The following is a 21,805-nucleotide window of genomic DNA, read 5'->3' on the forward strand; positions in this document are numbered from 1 at the left end:
CGCGTGGAGTCGGCCCTGCGTGAGCAGCTGAACAGCCTTGGCTCTGAGAAGGAGCTGCTGGGCCAGAAGGCCACTAAGCTCCAGCGGCAGCTGCACTGGCTGCTGAAAGACCAGGCGCTGCTGGAGGCACAGCACACCGAGCTGCTGGCCGAGCGGGAGGCGTCCCTGCAGGCCCTGGCCTCCCTGGAGGACACCAGGAACACCAATGCGATGATGCAGAGTAAGGTGGGTGATGGTAGTGACCAGGGCTGTGTAGGCCCAGCCTCAGCCCTGAGAGAAACCATATCCTGGGCCATAGTGATAGCACAGCGGGGAGGGCGTTTGACTTACACACCGAATTCCCAGGTTCAATCCCCGGCATCCCATATGGTCCCCTGAGCACCGCCAGGAGTAATTCCTGAGTGCAGTTGTAGGTGAGCCAGTGCCCTCTGAACTCACAGCCCCACTTTCCCGGGCTCGAGTGACTGCTGACAGCCTGAGCTGTTCCACCCTAGCCAGGAGTGATCCCTGAGCACAGAGCCAGGGTTTAGTCCCTACCCCACCGGGTGTGGCCCCCAAACAAACCAAACTGACTACCCACAAAGGTTCTAGATAAGCATGTATACATACACAGACATGTATATATGTATATATGCGTGTATGCTTCAAAAGAGTCGGGGAATATCTACCATTTAAAATATCCGAGAATGATGCCGGAGCAATAGCATAGCAGGTAGGGTGTTGGCCTTGCACATGGCCAACCCAGGTTCCATCCCCGGCATCCCATATGGTCCCCGAAGCACCGCCAGGAGTGATTCCTGAGTGCAGAGCCTGGAGTCACTCCTGAGCAACGCCGGATTGTGACCCAAAAAGCCCCCTCCCCAAATTAATTGGTTCATTAAAATAACAGAAGCCAAAAAGAGGGAAGCTGAGGAAGAAGGGGCTGTGCTCCCCTGGCGCCCATGAGAACCAGGGGCCACGCACATGCTGCCGGAACCCCACCCCCACACGCTCCCAGCACAAGAGGTGATGCTTAAGGAGTGAGAGGCCCCATGGACAAGGACACATCCCTTCAGTCAAGGGGTCATGTCCTTGCCAGAGCCCTCCAATGCCCTTCCTCTTGCTGCTCTCCCAGAACCTGGGCTTCGGGCTCCCATCAAATTGGCAAATCTTCACTTTGCCAGAGTTGAACACCACTTTGGAGGGCTTCTTCCCTGCCAGGAAGGTTCAGTCGCAAACGGAAACACCCACCAGCATGTGGCTTTTCCAGCCTCTTTGCGCATGCTCTAGGCCCAGAGCTGGGGGAGTCTGGTCCTCTGGGCCGCCTTCCTGCTTCTTGCTCCTGTCAAGGGAGACAGCTGGGTGGGGTCCTCCGGGGTTTGCACACTTGGCTGCAGTCCAGTGCCCGCACCTACCATCACCAGGCTCGGGTCTGGCCTGCAGCAGGAGTCAGCCTTGGGGCCTCCTTGATGTCTCTCCTTCCCCAACGCCCCTTCCATCCCACCAGGGTCTGCAGCGCTTTATCGTTTGAATCCTCTCCGAGGAAGGGGACCATCTGGGTCCCAGTGCCCTGAGGAGTTCCCGCACACCCTCACTTCCTGCACTTCTGCACTTAACAGTGGGCTGAAGTGAACTTTGCACGTGGGCTGTGCAGGTGGATCCTGTATGGGCTTGTTGGGAACTGAACATTTCCATGTTTTTTTTTTTTTTTCAGCTGGAAGAAGAGAGATCTGTGTTTCTTGGCTGTAGTGTGGGATGGCCTGGGCACTCTCAGAGACTGGCCATCAGAACTTGCCCTGAGGGAGAAAAAGAATCAGTCTGTTTTTCTGGTTTTATTTACACTTTCTTTGGGGGCCACACCTGGCGATACTCCAGGCTTCCTCCTGGCTCTGCACTCATGAATCACTCCTGGCTGCTCTCCGGTGGCCCCTATAGGATGCCAGGGATCAAACCTGGGTTGGCTGCGTGCGAGGCAAGCACCTTTCCCGCTGTGCTATCACTCAGACCCAACTCGCCCGCCAGTTTTCAAGTGAAACATGAATATTTGTGCCTACAGTCATGCTTACTTTTGTAAAGTGGGATTTCCCCCCGCCCCATTCATTTTAAAGAAGTGAGTCTGTCTTTGTCTCCCTGCTCTTAGAGGAACCAAGGGGTACCAGCATCTCCTCCTGGGGTCTTCCCTGGGCACCCGGGAGCTTGCGCTCAGGAAGGGAAAGGGGAGCTCTGGCTGCCTCCAACCCTGGGGCGGGGACTGGAAGCGGGGCCCAGCCTCCTCTGTGGCGGGCTCCCATGGCTCCCGCAGATGGCTCACCGTTTCACGCTCTCCTTGAACACAGATTGATTTCCTGAATTCCGTGATTGTGGACCTCCAAAGAAAGAATCAGGACCTCAACATGAAAGTGCAGATGATGTCCGAGGGGGCTCTCAAAGGGAACGGGGACGACCTCAACAATTACGACAGCAACAACTTCGGCCCGGCCACCTCATTCTCTGCACTGTGCAGAAATCTCCAGCAGTTCCTGGATTAGATAGCAAGCTACTTGTGAAACACCTGAAATAACCAATTTACTGTCTTTACAAAGTTTACTTTTTTTCCACTGTGGTTTTAGATGAATGTATGATGAGAAATTCAACATTAATAATTTTGGATTTTCTTATCAGAAAAAATTAAATGAAGGACCTGAACCATCAGAAGGTGATCATCCAGTCTGAATCTATTTATGTTCATTTGAATGTTTTCTAGTTCTGTAAAACGTTATAAATAATGTACCATCAGGGCTACATGGATTATAAGAACTTCTATAATTGTATATATGCTTTTGATGTATTTTCCTCTGGAGATTATCAAGTGTCTCACCAGTGAAAGATCGTAATCCATTGACATTTTGCGTAATAAACACGATGGAAATTGTTTCACAAACTATGTAAAGCAGTATTAAAATTAGAGCAAACAATGTTCTTTATCTACTTGAATAAAATTATTTCCTTTTTGCCAGTGATAACTGATTATTCTCCGGTTTATTTATAAAAGATTTTTGGCTAGCAATCAAGAACTATAGAGTCAAAGAAGTCAAAGAGTTTCTACAATGGAATTCTGATACACCAATTTCTTTTTGTTTCTTTATGTTTGTGCCACACCTGGTGATGTCTTAGGGCTTATTCATGGCTCTGCACTCAGGAATCACTCCTGACAGTGCTTGGGCAGACTATACGGAACGTCAGGGATTGAAGCCAGATTGGCCAAAGCAAATGCCCTACCAGCTGAACTATTGCTCTGTGCCTGTATACCATTTTCTTAAAAGTGTTTATCTTGGGCTAAAGAGGTAGTACAGTGAGTAGGGTTCTTACCTTGCATGTGGCTGATCTGGGTTCAATCGCAGGAATCTCATCCAGTCATCTGTGCCCTGGTAGGAGCAGTCTCTAAGTGCAGAGGCAAGAGTAAACTGTAAGAAGCACTGGGTTGGGGGTATGGTGCCACCAGCAGGTCAGTCTGTAGCTGTGAGGCGAGTGCATCAGCAGCCTGATGGCGCCTTCAGACTTCCAGGTACCCCCAAATTGCTGCCATGCCTTGGGTCATACCCCAAAAACGTGGGTCAGAGTTTACCAAGAAAGTAAACAGGCAAAAGTTACATACATAGCACAGAGGGTAGGGCGTTTGCCCTGCACGCTTCCTACACGGCCAACTAGAGTTTGATTCTTCCGCCCCTCTCGGAGAGCCTGGCAAGCTACCTAGAGTATGTCACCTGCATGGCAAAGCCTGGCAAGCTACCTGTGATGTATTCGTTATGCCAAATACAGTAACAAGTCTCACAATGTTACTGAGCAAAATTGATAAATTGATGAACAATGAGAGGACATTGACAGTGACATAAAATAAGAAGGGAGCCTGAGGCTAGTCAGGGTCGGATACACAGTATCCCACGGTTTCTTTCCTTTTGTTCCCACCTGCAGTGCTCAGGGCACGACTCTGGGGGTGCTGGGGGCGTGGTTCTGTGGCCTGTGAGGAAGGCTGCGCTCCTGCTCCTCCTGCATCTCTCAGCCTCCTGCCCCCCCTGCCTCCCGCAGCCCTCCTCCCAGTTAAAACTGTGAGTTCCAGGGGCGGGGTGGGTGACTCTGGTGCCTGATCCAGGAGCTTGGAATCAAATCCGTGGACTCAGACCTGCAAGGCCGGTGCTCCGCCGCCCAGTTACACCCCTGCCCCCCACCTTTATCTATTTAGCTTGCCCACTCCTCCAATCTTGTTTTTTTCAAAAATTTTTGTTTGACGTGCACACCCTGGATCTCGGGTCCAACCCCTGGCTCTGCGCTCAGGGTCACTCCCAAGTCCCCTTGGGGCGTCCTTAGGGTGCGGGGGGGGGGGGCGGCGGTGGATCCTGGTGGGCCTCGTGCAAGACAAGCGCCCTCCCCGCCGTAAATCGATTCCAACCCCGATGGACATCGCTTGGATGGAAGATGCCTGGGACCCCACAGGCCTGTTTGGATGCCTCGGGCCCCTACGCAGCGGTTCACCCATTCCCTGCTGGCCGTCTGCGGTATCGCAGTTCGGAGCCCGTGTGGTCTCTTTGCCGCGGTGCGCCCACCCTCTGCTGGCCGTCTGCGGTATTGCAGTCTGGAGCGCGTGTGGCCCCTTTGCCGTGGTGGGCCCGCCCCCTGCTGGCCGTCTGTGGTATCGCAGTATGGAGCATGCGTTCAAGGTGGGAGGTCTGTGAGTTGCGTGTGCGCCTGCAAACCCACCCAGCCTGCCTCCCAAGGGTGCAGTCGCTGAGCCCACCCCTGCTTGCACCTACGGGAACCATAGTGACATTATGAACCTGAAAGGAGACACAGGATGGAAGGACTCTTCCGTGTCTTTGTGCTCATAGACACCAGGAGTAACAGTGACACTCTCTGTGACTGTCCACAGCGCCCCAGCTGCCCAAAGCTCACCGTGGTTGTCGTAGACTCTTTCAACAATCATTTATACTCTTAGAAACATGGGACCGGAACGATAGCACAGTCGGAGGATTTAATCCTGACTCTGCATTCAGAAGTCGCTCCTGGAAGGCTTAGGGCACACCTGTGGGATGATGGGGCTCTAGCTCCAGACAGCCTCGTGCAAGGGAAACCCTCTACCCAATATGCTCTCTCCAGAACCTTCCTACTATGGTTCTTCCTTCCTTAGGAAGGGTTCTTTGGATGTTGTTTTTTTTTTGTATTTTTTTCTTTTTTGGTCAAAACTGGCCAAGCTCGGTGGTTCTTCCTGGCTCTGCACTCAAGAATTACTCCTGGAGGTGCTCAGGGGACCCTATGGATGCTGGAAATCAAACCGGGGTTGGCCGCATGCAAGGCAACCCTCCTCGCTGTACCATGCTCTGGGTCCAGGCTCTGCAGAAGCGCCTTGAAGATTAGGGGTTAAGAGTCAGCTGAAGGGTTGCAGCAGAACCTAGAAAGGGAAGCCGTCTGAGCCCTGCCCTGTTCTGGCTCAGCTACTTTCCATCCTCTCAAGTCTCCATGCGTCCCCCAGCTCAGAGGCTCTCTCAGACCAGACAGTCTGAGTGTTCTGGAGCTTCAGTACATTGGCCCTTGGTGAATTATTGGGTCAAGCCCTGGGCAAATCCAGGGAGGTCTGGAAGATGCAACCTTTGTTTACTTTGGTTTCCCTTGACAAATGACCTTCACAACCTGAGTGATTTAGCGACTTTCCCAAAAGTGCTTCCTTCACAGAACCAAGAAAACTTCCCAGGGCTGGAGAGATAGTATTGGGTGAAGGTGCTTGTCTTGCTGGTGACCCTGAGTACAGAGCCAGAAGTAGCCTTGAGCATGGCTGGTGTGCCCCAAACTCCCTCCCCATGGAAACCAATCAGACAACAAAAAAAGCAAAGATAAATTAGAAAAAGCCCTTGCTGGGGTTCCCTGTGCTAGGAATAAGGGTAAATAAAGAATACGATTTTGTACTATAAATCACGGTATCAGGGAATTAGCTAAACAGGTTGGGGTGCAGGCTTGCTTCCCAGTATTCATGGTCCCGGAGTATAGCCGGAGCAGTGCTTGAGCACTAATTTGGGAGCTGCCACGAAGGACTGCTGGGGGTGGCCACATATTCTGGCCACACCACTGGGAGCTGTGGGGGGGGTGTATGTCAGTATTAGAAAGGAGAGAAAGCACTGGGGCTTAGTTGGTGATTTGGGGGAAGGGTCTGAGGAATTGGAGGCTGTGGTTGGTATCAACCTCAGGGGATTGGACCCATGCCGGTATGTGCTCTACGATGAAGCCACACACCTCCATCTCTCAATACACTTATCTGGTTCTAAGGAGAGGCGAGACTCAGCTATCATTGCAAAGAAGCAGCAGTTTCCGATGTTGGCGGCGATAGAGGGAAAGTGGGCTTTCATCGGTGGCACTAGGCTCCTGTTGGTTTGTTGCTGTTTTCTGCATTTTTTTCAGAGTCTCAGGGAAACATGATCTGGGCTTGGAAGTCTGTGGAACTGTTTATGTCTAAAAGAACAGCATGAGCCAGAGAGAATTACAGAAGGCAGGACTCTTGCTTTGCACGCAGCTGACCTTGGTTCTATCCCCTGCATCATATGTGGTCCCTGATTCCTGCCAGGAGTGATCCCTGAGCACACCCTCCCAAACAAAACAAAACAAAAACAAGACCAAATATGTTTGCTCTGTCAAATAGATTGTTTTCTTTGATAGGTCATTGTAAAAAGTCCAAATCTGGGGTAATTTTTATTCTTGGCTATAGTTGAGGAGTGGTGAAAGTTTCTTCTTTTTTATTGGGGGGGAGGGGAGTGAGCACTCGTGGCAGGGGTCAGAGGATCTGGGGATAGAACCCAATGGGTGTGTTCAAGGCCATCACCTTACTGAATGTACTGTCTCTGTAGCTCCCAAAGATTTTTCAGAACTTCTAGGACCTCAAGTAACTTTTGCACCAAGGAAATCATACGTAGGCTGGAGAGATAGAACAGGGCTTAAGGTTCTTGCCTTATGTGGGCCCAATCCCAGGTTCATCCCCCACGCCTCGTGTAGCCCCCTGGGCATCACCAGGAGCAATCCTTGAGCACAGAATGAAAAATAACTCTTGAGCACTGTGTTGTCAAGTATGGCCCCCTCCGCACCCCAAGTGGAAACAAAATGAAGTAGTAGATAGATTGTCAGCAGGAACCCTGGGCAATGACTTCTTGGGAAGTAATGAAACCAAGATGGGGTTTGAAGAAGTGACTCTTTCTCCAACTCTAAAGTAGAAAAACATATTATGGCTGGACCCACTTTGTGGACACAGGAACTAAGGCCTGATAAGACTCTAACTGGCACCAGCCCAGGTCCAGTAAAGGCTGGACCCCTTTTTGGAAAGAAGATACAGCAGAAGAATGTGATAGGAAATGAAGATGGACCATCGAAAGTTTCAAATGTTGGGGCCCAAGCTATAGCACAGCGCGAGGGCCCTTCCTTGCACAGGGCCGACCCCAGTCCGATCCCAAGTGGTCATCCGAGCCCCACTAGGAAAGATTCCTGAGTGTAGAGTCAGAAGTAAATCCTGAGCACCACTGGGTGTGGTCCCAAAACAAAAACAAGCAAACTGAAAATTAAGCAAAACAAACCAAAACAACATTACCAAGGTTTTTTTTTAATCTAGTGTGAAAATCCCACACATGGCGGTTTGGGAGAAAACCTACATAATCATTCTGCAAGGCAAACAGTGTGCCCCCAATACTGTGTGTGTGTGGTGTGGGGTGGAGTGGGTAATATAGGGTGGCTGACTAAAAAGCCCAAGTTCTCTCTTGAATGCATCTCTCTCTCATTCACTTTCTCTCTCTCTCTCTCTCTCTCTCTCTCTCTCTCATTCACTTTCTCTCTCTCTCTCTCTCTCTCTCTCTCTCTTTCTCTCTCCCCTTTAACTCTAAGTTAAAACTATTTGACTTCACTATTTGTCTCTTTCTGAAATTCTTTTCTGGGAGCGAAGGCAGCATTCCTGGTAAGTCTGGGTCAGACTTAGGCCTGCCTTTCTTTTCCTGCCAAGAGTAACCCCTCTCTCCACTCTGGGCCCCGCAGCTCCCAGAGCTGGGAGGTCGGGCCAAGGACCTTGTAAATTCTTTCCCGCAACACTAATGCTATAGAAAATCAATGGTGATATGTGTGGTGTTGGAATTATGTGTCCGCGAAAGCACCAAGAACAGTGTTGTGAATCATAGAACTATCATCCAAACAAATATATTACAAATAATATAGTTTTGGGCTGGAGTGATAGCACAGTTGGTAGGGCATTTCCTGTGCATGCGGCTCGATTCCCAGCATCCCAGAGAGTCCCCTGAGCACTGCCAGGAGTAATTCTTGAGTGCATGAACCAGCATCGCTGGGTGTGACCCAAAAAGAAAAAAATATTTTTATTTTTATTTTTTGCTTTTTGGGTAACACCTGGCTCTGCTCAGGGATTCCTCCTGCCTTTGCACTCAAGGATTACTCCTGGCAGTGCTTGGGGAACCCGATGGGATGCCTTGGATAGAGCCTGGGTTGGTCGCATGCAAGGCAGCATACCTTTGTACTATTGTTCCACCCCAAAACATAAAATAAAATAATAAAAGAGCATTAGTAAGACGGAAAGAAATTGAAAGGCATTTGAGCACAGAAACACACATCAATGATGTGAAGGAGTGACCTAGCTTTAGAGTCAGTCCCAAGTCAACTACATGGAAAATGCCAGATCCAGACTATGAGTGCCAGACTCAAAATGTGCCTGTCAAAGTGGAGGGCTGGAGGGTGACAGTGAACCTGGGGACCCCAGTGGGGCGATGGTGATTCTGGTAGTGGGATTCGTGGTGTGATGTTGCATGTCTAAAACTCAACAATCCCCTGCCACGGAACTCAACATTGCTTTAATAAGCCGGAGGATGGTTGAAGAAAGTGTGCAAACTGCCTCTTGGATTCAGAAGACGACTGGGGTCCTGACCATTCTGCAAATGTCAGCTTGGTCTTTCCTGTCTCATCCAGGGAGGGTCAGTGGGGACCCCACTACAGTTACCCATAAAATGTGGTTCTGAGATGCCTCTCACCTCTGCCTATGGGGTTTGTTTCTCGCTGCCTCTCTCCAGACTTCTGCCTGACCCTTTTGTCATTTCATTTTCATTTCATCATCCTGTTAATCGTCGATTGCCTCGAGCAGGCCCCAGTAACTTCCCTTTCATCCTAGCCCTGAGATTATATTCACGGCTCTTTAGGAGAATGAGACCCATCATTGTTACTGGTATTTGGCATATTTGGTAGGCCATGGGGAGTTTGCCAGACTCTGCCCTGTGGGCAGGCTACATTTTGTCAAAACACTTCAAACATTTCCTCCTAATCCTGTTTCTTCTAATTGGCTTCCTATGGAATAAAGAATTTTTAAATTTTTGCTTATTTTATGATCCTTAAAACAAAATTGGAAAAAAAACTCAACACAAATACAATTTTGAAAAATAAATCCTTATCTATTAATATCTTTGCAAATCATGGTGCTTTATTAAAAACAAACTGAAATAACTTGGAAATTGCAGGGCAGTGCGTACGCGTATGTGTGTGTATGTTTGTATATGTGTATAGTCATGTATGTTTGTGTGTGTTGTATGTATGCTTGTATGTGTGCATGTGTATGTGTTTGTATTTGCAAGTGCGTGTTTGTATTTGTGCATGTTTATGTGTGTTTGTATATATTAATTTTGTATACTTGTTTGTGTTTGTATGTGTGCATATGCATATATGTGTGGTTTGTAATTATGTGTTTGAACGTTTGTGTATGCTTGTGTTTATGTGCATGCATGTGCATTTGTGTGTTTGCATGTATGTGTATGTGTTTGTAAGTGTGCATTTGTATTTGCATGTATATGTGGTTTGCATGTAGGTGTGTTTGCATGTGTGTGTATGTATGTGTGTGAGAGTGTACGGACAGAGCATGTGAAAAGTTGAGGGTGGAGATCACAGGTCTGGCCTCTCATTAGCAATGTTAGCAGCTCCCTAGCTTTCTGAGGAGCTTGCCAGGAGCTTGTAAGTGCTCAGGGTTCCCTCGGCAGCTCTGAGGCACTCAGAGGCGCCTCACGCCCTGGGGCATCCCTGCTGGCTCATTAACGCTGTAGGCTCTAATAAGCAAACAAGCAAGCAATGCCCCCCCGCCCCCCAGGAGGGCCTGTCACTTCCTGCGCTTGTCCCCACCTGGGAGGACAGCCAAGGGCCCTGGGCACCTTGGGGACATGGGGCTCCCAGGGGCCCCTCTGCAGGCGGAGGAGTAACTGCTGAGCTCCTGAACCTGTTCCACTGGAGGGAGGCATGGCGGAGCTGGCAGCCTCCTACAGGGCCCTCACTCAGTTCTCCACTGCGTGTGCTACTTCTCCTTTTAAAAATATAAACATAATTTTAGGACTTTATTTTTTTATTAAAAATTATCTTGGATAAAAACCATATGATCATATCAATAGATGCAGAGAAAGCATTTGACAAGATCCAGCACCCGTTTATGATGAAAACCCTCGCCAAAATGGGGATAGAGGGGACTTTCCTCAATATAGTTAAAGCCATTTACCACAAGCCTACAGCAAGCATCATCCTCAATGGGGAAAAACTGAGAGCATTCCCCCTAAGATCAGGGACGAGACAAGGATGCCCACACTCTCCACTGCTGTTCAATATAGTACTGCAATAGCGGTTAGGCAAGAAAAAGATATTAAGAGCAGTCAGGTAGGAACGGAAGAAATCAAGCTCTCACTATTCGCAGATGATATGATACTATACTTAGAGAATCCTAAAACCTCTACCAAGAAACTCCTAGAAACAATAGACTTGTATAGTAAAGTTGAAGGCTATAAAATCAATACCCAAAAGTCCATGGCTTTCCTATATGCAAATTGTGAGAGAGAAGAAAGTGACATGAAAAAAACAATCCCATTCACAATTGTGCCCCAGAAAATCAAGTACCTAGGAATCAGCTTAACTAAGGAAGTAAAGAACCTGTACAAAGAAAACTACAAAACTCTACTTCATGAAATAAAAGAGGACATGAGAAAATGGAAAGATATCCCCTGCTCATGAATCGGGAGAATTAACATTGTCAGAATGGCAATACTTCCCAAAGCATTGTACAAATTCAGTGTGATCCCTATAACGATACTCATGACATTTTTCAACTAAAAATGGAGCAAACACTCCTGAAATTCATATGGAACAATAAGCCCCCAAGAATAGCTAAAGCAATTCTTGGGAAAAAGAAAATGGAAGGGATCAACCTCCTTAACTTCAAACTCTACTACAAAGCAGTAATAATTAAAACAGCATGGTACTGGAACAAAGTCAGGGCTGCAGACCAGTGGAACAGAGTTGAATATACTGACATCTTCCCCCAAACATATGATCATCTAATCTTTGAGAAGGTAGCAAGAAATGTGAAGTGGAGCAAGGAAAGCCTCTTTAACAAATTGTGCTGGCAAAACTGGACAGCTACATGCAAAAAAGTGGGCTCAGATCTCTGCCTAACACCATGTACAAAAGTAAGATCAGAATGGATTAAAGACCTCAACATCAGACGGGAATCCATAAGTATTGTCAGAATGGCATAAGGTACATTGAAGACAAGGTTGGCAAAACCCTCCATGACATCGAAGCGAATGGTATCTTCAAAGATGTCATGCCACTGGTCAAGCAAGTGAAAACAGAGATAGATAAATGGGACTACTTTAAACTAAGAAGCTTCTGCACCTCAAAAGAAACAGTAACCAAAGTACAAAGACAGTCTACAGAATGGGAAAGGATATTCACCCAATAGACATCCAACAAAGGGTTGATATCAAGGATATACAAAGTACTGGTTGAACTCCACAAGAAGAAAACATCGAACCACATCAAAAAATGGGACTTTGAAATGAACAGAAACTTTCTCAAAGAAGAAATCTAAGTGACTAAAAGGCACATGAGAAAATGCTCTACATCATTAATCATCAGGGCGATGCAGATCAAAACCACAATGAGATATCATCTCACACCACACAGACTGGCCCACATCCAAAAGAACAAAAGCAACCAGAGTTGGCGCAGATGCGGTGAGAAAGGGACCCTTCTTCACTGCTGGTGGGAATGCCAGCTGGTTCAGCCCTTTTGTAAAACAGTATGGTCGATTCTCAAAAAATTAGAAATTGAGCTCCTATTTGACCCAACAATACCACTCCTGGGAATAAATCCCAGAGAGGCCAAAATGTATACTCGAAGTGACATCTGCACTTGTTTGTTCATTGCAGCACTGTTTACAACAGCCAGAATCTGGAAAAAACCTGAGTGCCTGAGAACAGATGACTGGTTAAAGAAACTTTGGTACATCTACACAATGGAGTACTATGTAGCTGTTAGAAAAGATGAAATCATGAAATTTACATACAAATGGTACTACATGGAAAATATCATGCTAAGCGAAATGAGCCAGAAAGAGAGAGACAGACATAGAAAGATTGCATTCATCTGGGGAACATTAAGTAACAAAATAGGAGACTAACACCCATCCTGATGTCGCCTTCAGACTTCCAGGTACCCCCAAATTGCTGCCGTGCCTTGGGCCAGACCCCAAAAACGTGGGGCAGAGTTTATCAAGAAAGTAAACAGGCAAAAGTTAGGTATGTGGGAGACACACCCACAAAACATCTCCAGTTCAGCTATATATTTGGAGGCATTGCCTCTCTGGTTCCTGATTGAACTGCTTAATGGCCATGATCCCAGACACTCAGAAACAAATCTCAAAACCCAACAGCTTTTGGCAGAAATGTGTCGAGTCCCTGCAGTAAGTTACAGGCGCTGGTCCACTCCAGGTGGGAATAGATTTAGTGCCTTGGCCTGTTCCCCCTGGCAGCCCGCTGGCTGCCATCCTCCAGAGGCCACTGGACAATCAGGTTTGGGCCCACAGTGACGAGACACGTAGGGCCTCATGGGATGGGAGTGGAGCTGGCCCTTTCCTCCCCAATGAGACCCCAAGTCGTCACCCACAAATGGCCTCTCTGGCTTCTGATCAAGCTGTTTAACAGCCATGATCCCAGAGACTCAGAAACAAATCTCGAAACTCAGCAGCTTTTGGCAGAAATGCGTCAGGACCGCACAATAGGTTACTGTTGCCGGGCCACCCGAGGGGAGAAAGGGTGCTCTCCCTGTGCCTGCTCCCCCTTGGCGGCTCAGTGGCCACCATCCGCCAGAGGCCATTGGACAGTCAGGTTTGGGCCCACAGTGACAAGATATGTGGGGCCTCATGGGATGGGGATGGAGCCGGCCTTTTCCTCCCAGTCTCAACAAGACCCCAAGTCACCGCCCACAAATGGCCTCTCTGGCTCCTGATTAAGCTACTTAACGGCCATGATCTCAGAGACTCAGAAACAAATCTCAGAATCCAGTGGCTTTTGGCAGAAATGCATCCAGACCCTGCAGTAGGTTACTGTCGCTGGGCCATTCCAGGGAGGAAAGGGTGCTGTCCCTCCACCTGCTCCCCCTTGGTGGCTCGGTGGCCGCCATCCTCCAGAGGCCATTGGACAGTCAGGTTTGGGCCCTCAGTGATGAGACACGTGAGGCCTCACGGGATGGGGGTGGGACCAGCTCTTTCCTCCCCATCCCAACAAGACACCTAGTCACCACCCACTAACGGCCTTTCTGGCTTTGATCAAGCTGCTTAACGGCCATGATCCCAGAGACTCAGGAACAAATCTCGGAACCCAGCAGGTTTTGGCAAGAAATCCCTCCAGATTTAATTGTTAAAATTTTGGAATTCCAAAATCGCGCAACCACTACTGCAGCCACATGACATCATATGTTATTTAAAACCAGGAATAGAAAACAAATTGTCTACTGTTGCCTTTTCAAGAGATCTGAGTGTTGGGGTAAAATCCAAAATAATAATGGTGGGTCCGGTGTCAAAATTTTGAATGTAATCAAAGTAGAGAGAGAGAGTAATGTGGAAATCATCTCCTCCACAGGTAAGAAGAGGGTGTGGGATGGGGGTATACTAGGGTTTTTGGTGGTGGAGAATGGGTTCTGGTGAAGGTAAGGATGTTTCACTGTATGACCAAGACTTAAACCGGAGAGATTTGTAACTGGTCGCATGGTGATTCAATAAATAAAATTATAAAAAATGAAAAAAAAAAGAACCACTGGTGAGGTTTAACGGTAAAAAAAACCCAAAACAGGGGGCTGGAGAGATAGCACAGCGGGTAGGGCGTTTGCCTTGCACGCAGCAGACCCAGATTCAATTCCCAGCATCCCACATGGTCCCCTGAGTACCGCCAGGAGTAACTCTTGAGTGAAAGCCAGGAGTAACCCCTGTACATCGCCAGGTGTGACTCAAAAAGCAAAAATAAAAAAAAAACCCAAAACAAATAAAACCTTTATTGTATTATTGCAAAGCTTCCTAATCAACGTAGCCTAAAATGAATACCTTCAGTGATTCTCCATAGCTATTTCACGAGATGAAACTGAAAAGACACCATGCAGTACAAACACCATCAATCCATAAAGTCTGGGAAAGAAACTGGAAGTTGCTATATTATTAACCCAAAATTAACAGATCCAAAGATGTTTATAAGCACCAACTCCTGTACGTTTGACGCACGTCTCCTCAGGTTGATTTTTCTAGAGAAAGAGCTTGAGCAAGACCGTTACTTTTAGCCTACATAATACCCAATAGCAGTCTTTGACTTTAGAATCTATGGTAGGGAATTCAAATGGTCTATACGGGAATCATGGTTACTTTGCAGGATATCCAAATATTACATCGTACTGTGAATATTCTGTAATACTAGGTTGTAAGTCAGTAAACTCTAGATTGGAGAGAGAGCCCTGGGGCAAGGCTGATGCCTAGCAAGCAGCAAACCCAGATTCCTTTCCCTGGCACTTCATATGGTCCCCAGTATCCCCTCCAGGAGTGATGCCTGAGCAGAGCTCGGAGGAGCCTCAGCACTGCTGGATATGGTTCCCAAGTCCCTTCACGAATATAAGTAAGCACCCATTTTGTGGAATATAATATATATGGTCACGGTCCTCCCGTTGTTCATCGATTTGCTCGAGCGGGCCCAGTAACGTCTCCATCATGAGATTTGTTGTTACTGTGTTTGGCATATTGAATATGTCACGGGTAGCTTGCCAGACTTTGCCTTGCGGGCGAGATACTCTTGGTAGCATGTCAGGCTCTCCGAGAGGGGCGGAGGAATCGAACTCGGGTCGGCCATGTTGGCTGCATGCAAGGCAAACGCCCTACCAGCTGTGCTATGGCTCCAGCCCATAATATATATATATATATATATATATATATTTATATATACACACAGACACAGACACACACACACATATATTAGATTGATAGCCAAGGCTAGAAAAATGGGGGCCAGGAGGCCTCGTCAATGGTTGGAAAAAACCACACGTGTAGGGGACAGAGGATGCTTAGGATAGAGTAGGGACCAGTATGGCAATAATGGTTGTGATGTAGGCAGGTAGATAGGGAAAGGCCCTTTGCAATGAGACAAAGTTTCATGGAAGAAGAATTCTAGGAATGACCCACCTTGTGGATACAGAAAACAAAGGCCTGATAAGACCATCAGCAGACCCTGAGGATATAGGCCTCCCCATGAAATTCCTCTTTTTGGACCTCCCTGGTAACCTCCTTAGCAACGGACTTTTACCTGGGAAGAAGCTTCCCGTGGGGGCAGGCTGGAGAAACCCTATAAAGGCCACCTTGAAAAAGGAGCCCATGTGCTGCTTGCGCCAACGTGGCCGAGCGCATGTGTCGCCCGCATGTCCCCTCTTGAGATGTGTAGTTTCATGCTTTCGTGTCTAATGCTGGGATGTGTGTAGGGCTCTCTCCACCCTCGGAGAAGCCCGCGTTCTCTCTGGACGCGTTACTCTCTCTCTCTCTCTCTCTCTCTCTCTCTCTCTCTCATACTCTCCATTCCCCCGCTTATCTGCTTATCCCTTTCTCTCCCTCTCCAAAAATCCTCCAAATAAAATCTATTTGTTTCACTGCTTGTGTACTCCTGAAATTCCTTTCTGCGCGGTGAGACAAGAACCCAGTAACCTTGGGTCCCGGGTGGCAGAGGCGGGTGGGGAGAAAGTGACCGTCTTTCTCCTCCCCGCTTCACATAAGTCACCCGTGGGACCCACCGACATCAATATTACAGTGGGAGGGCTCTTGCCTTGTGTTTTGTCTGACTCAGGTTTGATTCCCGCACTCCGTATGGTCCCGAGCACCTCCTGGAGTGCTCTCTGAGCACAGAGCCAGGGGTAAGCCCCGAACACCGCCAAATGTGCCACAAAAAAGAACTGTCTTGTTACAGATTCGTTTTCTGCATGTACTGTTATGACTAAGGAGAACAAAAACTTCAACCAGAGTATCAGGAGAAAAAGACACAATTCAACAGGATGGAAAAAATCTTGAACTGAAGTGGGGCAGATAAGCCCAGAATTTGAACATGCAGCCATCCATGGAAAGTCAATCTTTAAGGGGCCAGGGAAGTCGTAGAACTGGTACTATCTTGTCTTGTACACAGCTGAGCTGGGTTCAATCCCTGGCACCCCATGTGGTTCCCTGAGCCCAGAGCCAGGGTAAACCCTGAGCATGGTCAGGTGTGCACCCATCGACCCCGAAGGAAAAAAACTTTCAGTGAATCTAAGGAACAAATGTTGACTTTATTATTTTTTTTGTGGGAGTAAAAAATTTTAAAACTATTAAAAAATTTTAAAACAAATAATGAACTGATTCTTCTCGTTAATCATGGCAAGTTGTGTCTGATTCAGAAATCTGAAGACAACTAACTCAATTGTAGCTAATCCCAGGATCTTCATCGGCAGGTAGAGATTGTAAAGGATTCAGATGTAGGTCTGAGTGTGATGGTACATAAAGTGCTAAAAGGAATTTGCTCTGCTCTCAGGTTGAAAGCCTAGAAGGGTTTAGGTCCAGTTTCCCTGGGTTCATGCAGAAACCGCTGCCTGCCCCCAAGGGCCTTGTTGGCGTGCAGTCCTGATGGCGGAGGCTCTCTCCATCCTGGGCTCCCACATGGAGGCGCAGAACTGCTGCCTCTGAGAGAGGACGTTGCCTACACTCACCCAGCCCCTGGGTTTGCTGCGGGTTTTCCCCAGACTGTAGTTATCTCCAGCTTAGCTGCACGCGATGTGTGCCAAAGGTGTGTCTCTGCACTTTGTGAAAGTCAGCGTTTCTTTCGGGAGCTTGTCTCCAAGTTAGGTTTTCAGACAGGTTGAAAACAGGTCCAGCTGCGGAAGGCAGGGCCAGTCCTGCCCTGCTCAGACCACTGCTAAAGCCCAGAGAGGATGGCTGGGGGGGGGGGGGGGGAAGTCCTGTTCAGAGTCCCCCACTTCCCTGACGGCCAGGGACAGATACCAGAACCAGAATGTCAGGCTTGGGCTTTGGTCAGGAACTCTGCGGGTCCGGGAGGCAGCCTCCGCGGTCCTGAGCTCACTGTGGGTGCTGATGTCTGGCTGTCTCTGCGCTCACGCGCTGCCGTGCTCACCTCACCCTCTCTTTTTCCTCCCACTCCTGCTTCCTTTGCTCTATCTGTGTGTCTTTGATGGAAAGACTAAAGAAACTCTATCCACGTCATAATAAATTTCATATATTTTTTTAGTAATCCAAGTTGTTGTATATATATTTTTTGGCTGCCTTCGTCCCTCTGTGTCTTGCTTTTGTTTTGTAAAATACTCTCGACAACACACACAACACACATTCACACACACACACACACACACCCTTTTAGATCAAACCACAGCAAAGAACTTCAGTGCCAATTTAATTCTCCTGGCTGTAGTTGCATTTCTCTTCCTGTTTCTAATATTTGGTTCTTGTTATTTGCATTTTGAATGGCTGCCCAGTAACACTTTAAGGTATTTGCATGATGACTGAGATTTATTTCTTATGAAAGTCGTAAGGAAAGAATCTGGATATTGTGATCGCTTGGGAAAGGTTTCTGGCCCCGGACACCTCCCTTCCGGCTCTCCTCCCTCTGCTGTTGCTCATGACACCAAATCTAAAGCGTGTGGCTTTAAAGGGGCCCACGTATTTGTGACTCGGGCATCGGTAAAGAGGCCCAATGTCCTCCAGCCACTTGTGGATTGCACGGTAGAAGTCAAAGCTGAGAAGAGACCAAAGGAATTAGCCGTGAGGATTGGTCAGCAGGAGCAGCTGCCGGGGTCTGTTTGGCCGTGTCCATGTAGGGGTCGCCACACGTGCCCACTCGAGGAAAGGCTGCCAGGTGATTGTGCAATGTTCCAGGCTTGTGTCAGGAACACGCCAAGGAAGCTGCCCTCCCCTCCTGCCTCAGAGCTGATGGCTCAGGCTAGTTGGATAGTCCTGACCAAAGAATGGGAATCTGGGACTGGAGCCACATTCCAGCGTGGAGAGCGTTTGCCTGGCACACGGCCAACTTGGGTTCGATCCTTGGCATCCCATATGGTCCCCCAAGCACTGCCAGGAGCAATTCCTGAGTGCAGAACCGGGAGGATCCCCAGAGATCTCTCGGTATGACCCCTCCCCCCCAAAAAAATCGGAATCTGCTCACGATCACGATCACAACCATCCTGTTGTTCGTCGATTGCCTCGAACAGGCCCCAGTAATGTCTCCTTTGTCCTAGCCCTGAGAATTTTTTTAAAAAGTGCCATATTCAAGGCTCTTTCAGGGTTAGCAGAATGAGCCTCATCATTGTTACTGGTATTTAGCATATTGGGTAAGCCACGGGGAGTTTGCCAGACTCTGCCAAGTGGGCAGGTTACATTCGGTAGCCTGCCAGTTTGTCCAAAGAAAGAATGAGATAGTAAGATGCTTCTGGGAGCTGGGTTTTATAATCTCTGGGTCTTGGCCGTTGATGGGATTACAGGGCACAAGGGGGCCAGTTGGTGGGTGTAACCTCTGCCTACTGGAATATGGAGGATCTGAGTGGAGGATGCTCAGCCCCAATCCGAGTAGGCTTGGAGATCTCAGCCTCAGGACACGCATGCCTTTGTTCCTCTGCCAGTACCTTCATGCCTGTGGAGAGTGGTCTCAGCATGGTGGTGGCTGGTTGTGGAAGTCTTTGGCTGCCGGAGCCCTGGTCGGAGTGGGGAGGGAAACTCAACCCGCTCTCCTCCAAGGGGCCCTGGCGAGGACATCCAGGCGCGGGGGCAGGATACTGTGCTCATCCTCCTTAAACCCCTTCACTTTGAATAAATATTTAAAATCAGATTTTCTAAGTTTGTATTAGATTTAGAGCAAGGATCTCCTAAAATAATCTTATGGTGCGATCAGTTACCAAATAAGTTTGTTTTGTTTTGCTTTTGGGACACAGTGCTCTTCAGTCATTCCTGCCTCCAGAGACCATGCAGTGCTGGGGACCAACCCAGCTCTCCTGTCTGTGAAGCGTAGACCCCAGCCCAGCCCCAAACACATGCCATAGGAAAGTCAAGATTCCTGACCCACAGGGTCGCATCAGAGATTTCCTTTCCACTAAAACGCTCTTATTTCCACCTAAACAAGATCCTATTCCCTAGCGAGGTGTTGCTCATGTAATAGCTTAACTGCACAGAAGTCCACCCTTTCCGGTGTATTTCCAGCCCTTGGGTGTTGAATTCAGGAGATCTCTGTTAGTCTCAGATTCTTTGCTTTCTATTTAATGATCTGGAGTGTAAGTGTGAGCCACACACTGAGAGAAATACACACTTCTCTTTTCATCTCTGTGAGAATTCCTGTTTGCCGTAAACCCATGAGAATTCTGTAATGTGTGTGCGGGTATCTTGGGTCTTACTAACCAGACATACATTCTGCCATTTCTAACGTGGGCCTCAGTCTCCGATTCCTCCTGTCAGTTTTTGGAGGCATCTGACCCTCGGAACATGCTCCTCGTTCACCCACTCACCTGGGGACCAGGGAGACTCGGCTTGTTGTTGTAAGTTACGCCTCATTCGATGTGTCACCTGCCTGCATCACTGGTGCTATGGCCCAGTGCATGTGATCTAAGCATGCATGACCCAGTGCTGCAAGGTGGGATGGAGGGAGTACCCAGTGGCCCTCCTGGCTTCTCCCAGGGGTGCACATTCCCTCCATCCCCAAGGCACACAGATTCGAACCACTGAGTAGGACACGAACATCCACTGCTGTCCTGGACCCCAGACTTTAATGAGATCCCCCACTTCACACGCACCTCTGTCTCTCTCCCAATATGCACCCCAGGAGCCACACTTCTGTCCCCTCTCATGTCCTTTCCAGGCTGTGGCATTGCCCAGTCTTGACTGAACGTCTGTCCCCACCCTGTGCTCCCCCCACACGTCCTTTTGTGTGTGTTTTAATTGTTGTCATTGCTTGGAATAATTTATTCAAGAAATAGCACTTCAACCTGGGATTAGGTGTTTCAAAGAATTCTTTTTTTGGGGGGTGTGGTGGGGATGCAACAAGTCCTTTTTTATTCTTTCTGTTCTCCATCTCCCAAAGTTATTAACTTGTTTCTTTAAATTCAAATGGACACAATGCTGCGGGTTCTGTCATGCACACATAGGCAAACTTTTTCTCCCTCACAGTTAGTAAAATTTCACTAAACTTCTTCAAGCATCAGAGCCTGGGCCCCTCCCCCCCGCAATAGTCCTGGGAGCCCTGGAGCATCAGTTCTAGGGCAGTTGTGCACTGGCCTCTCTCAGGGTTGATTTCGGGCACAGGAAGGGAAGTTGAGGTCCCAGGGGCCTTGAGGACCCGCAGGGCCTGCGACCAGCGGTCCGTGGCCGGCGGGTCCAAGGAGACTCAGTGGGCTAGGGGTTCCCGGGGGTTCTCGCTCAGCCGCAGCAGCAGCAGGGCGCGGTGGGGAGAGGACGGTGCCCCGCCCCCAGACAAGCCCCCGCAACGTGCAGAGGTCGGCCGCTCTGCCGGGAGAAGGGGATGCAGGAGAGACCCCCGACCACGGGGTCAGAAGAAGCCGAGCCCGTCCACGCCTCGCTGGGTACCTTTGAGCCTCAGTTTCCCCACCTGGAGTGGAGGGCGCCCCCGAGCAGGCGTGAGGGTGCGTGGTGAGTCTCGGGCGGGGCGTTGCAGCGGGGACAGCCCCCTGCCGGCTCCTGCGGGCCGCTGCTGACCCCCATCTCCTAGACCGTGCTGAGCTGGGTGCCCCTGAAGAGGGAGATGCGATGCCTGAAGCCTGAGCCCGAAGCTGCGCCTGCCGGACTCGGACCCCGCTCTGCTCGCCAGGGGCCCCCGCCCGCCCTGCCCCACCCGAGGGGCCAGACGCCGAGGCCACCGTCCAGTCCTGCCGCCGCCGCTGCCCGGTCCCCCGCACAGACGCCTCTGGACTGAGACCCCCCACGCCGGGGGGAGGGGGGGGGCGCGCCCGCGCCCCAGGACTCGCGCGCTAAGCGCTCCCGTGGCCCGCCTGCCACTGCCCCCAGGAAAGACGGTCACGTGGCCTCGGTGTGAGCCTCGCTGGGCGCCGGGGGCTTGGGTCCGCCCCGCGTCGGGGACACGGGCGCCGGGGGTCGCCCGCCGGGAGTCGCCGGCCCTGCTCCGGCCCCCGCCAACCAACCTGGCGCCATGGAGCTTGGGCATCCTGCCGGAGGCCCCCCCAGGGACCGCTGCGCGGGCAGCAACCCCTCCTGTGGCTTCGCAGCCGCGGGCTGGCCCCCGAGGAGCAGGCAGGGAACCCCCGGGACGCGAGCCTGAGCGAGGCGCTGCTGGGTGCGGGTGGGTCGGGACCCCCGCGCCAGGCAGGGCCCGGCACCTGTGCAGTTTGCACGGCGGCCAGCAGAGGGCGCCGCGAGCCGCTCACAGCCTGCTGGGGATGCTGGTCGGTCCCTCACTGGGCAGGACCCTGCAATGGCCAGGGGAACCCGAGGACCCCCTGA

General features: G+C 49.7%; 1 protein-coding gene across 1 annotated transcript in view; it reads left to right on the forward strand.

The window, feature by feature from the left end:
- The window catches only part of LOC130024595 (CAP-Gly domain-containing linker protein 1-like), a 50,465-nt gene that overhangs the window by 15,264 nt on the left and 13,396 nt on the right, over nucleotides 1-21,805 (forward strand). The window contains 2 exon segments of the mRNA XM_056115304.1: nucleotides 52-159; nucleotides 4,521-4,673. Coding sequence (XP_055971279.1) covers nucleotides 52-159; nucleotides 4,521-4,673 — 261 coding nt within the window.

This window comes from Sorex fumeus, unplaced genomic scaffold (genome assembly GCF_029834395.1).
Source record: "Sorex fumeus unplaced genomic scaffold, SorFum_2.1 ptg000029l, whole genome shotgun sequence".
NCBI lineage: Eukaryota > Metazoa > Chordata > Mammalia > Eulipotyphla > Soricidae > Sorex > Sorex fumeus.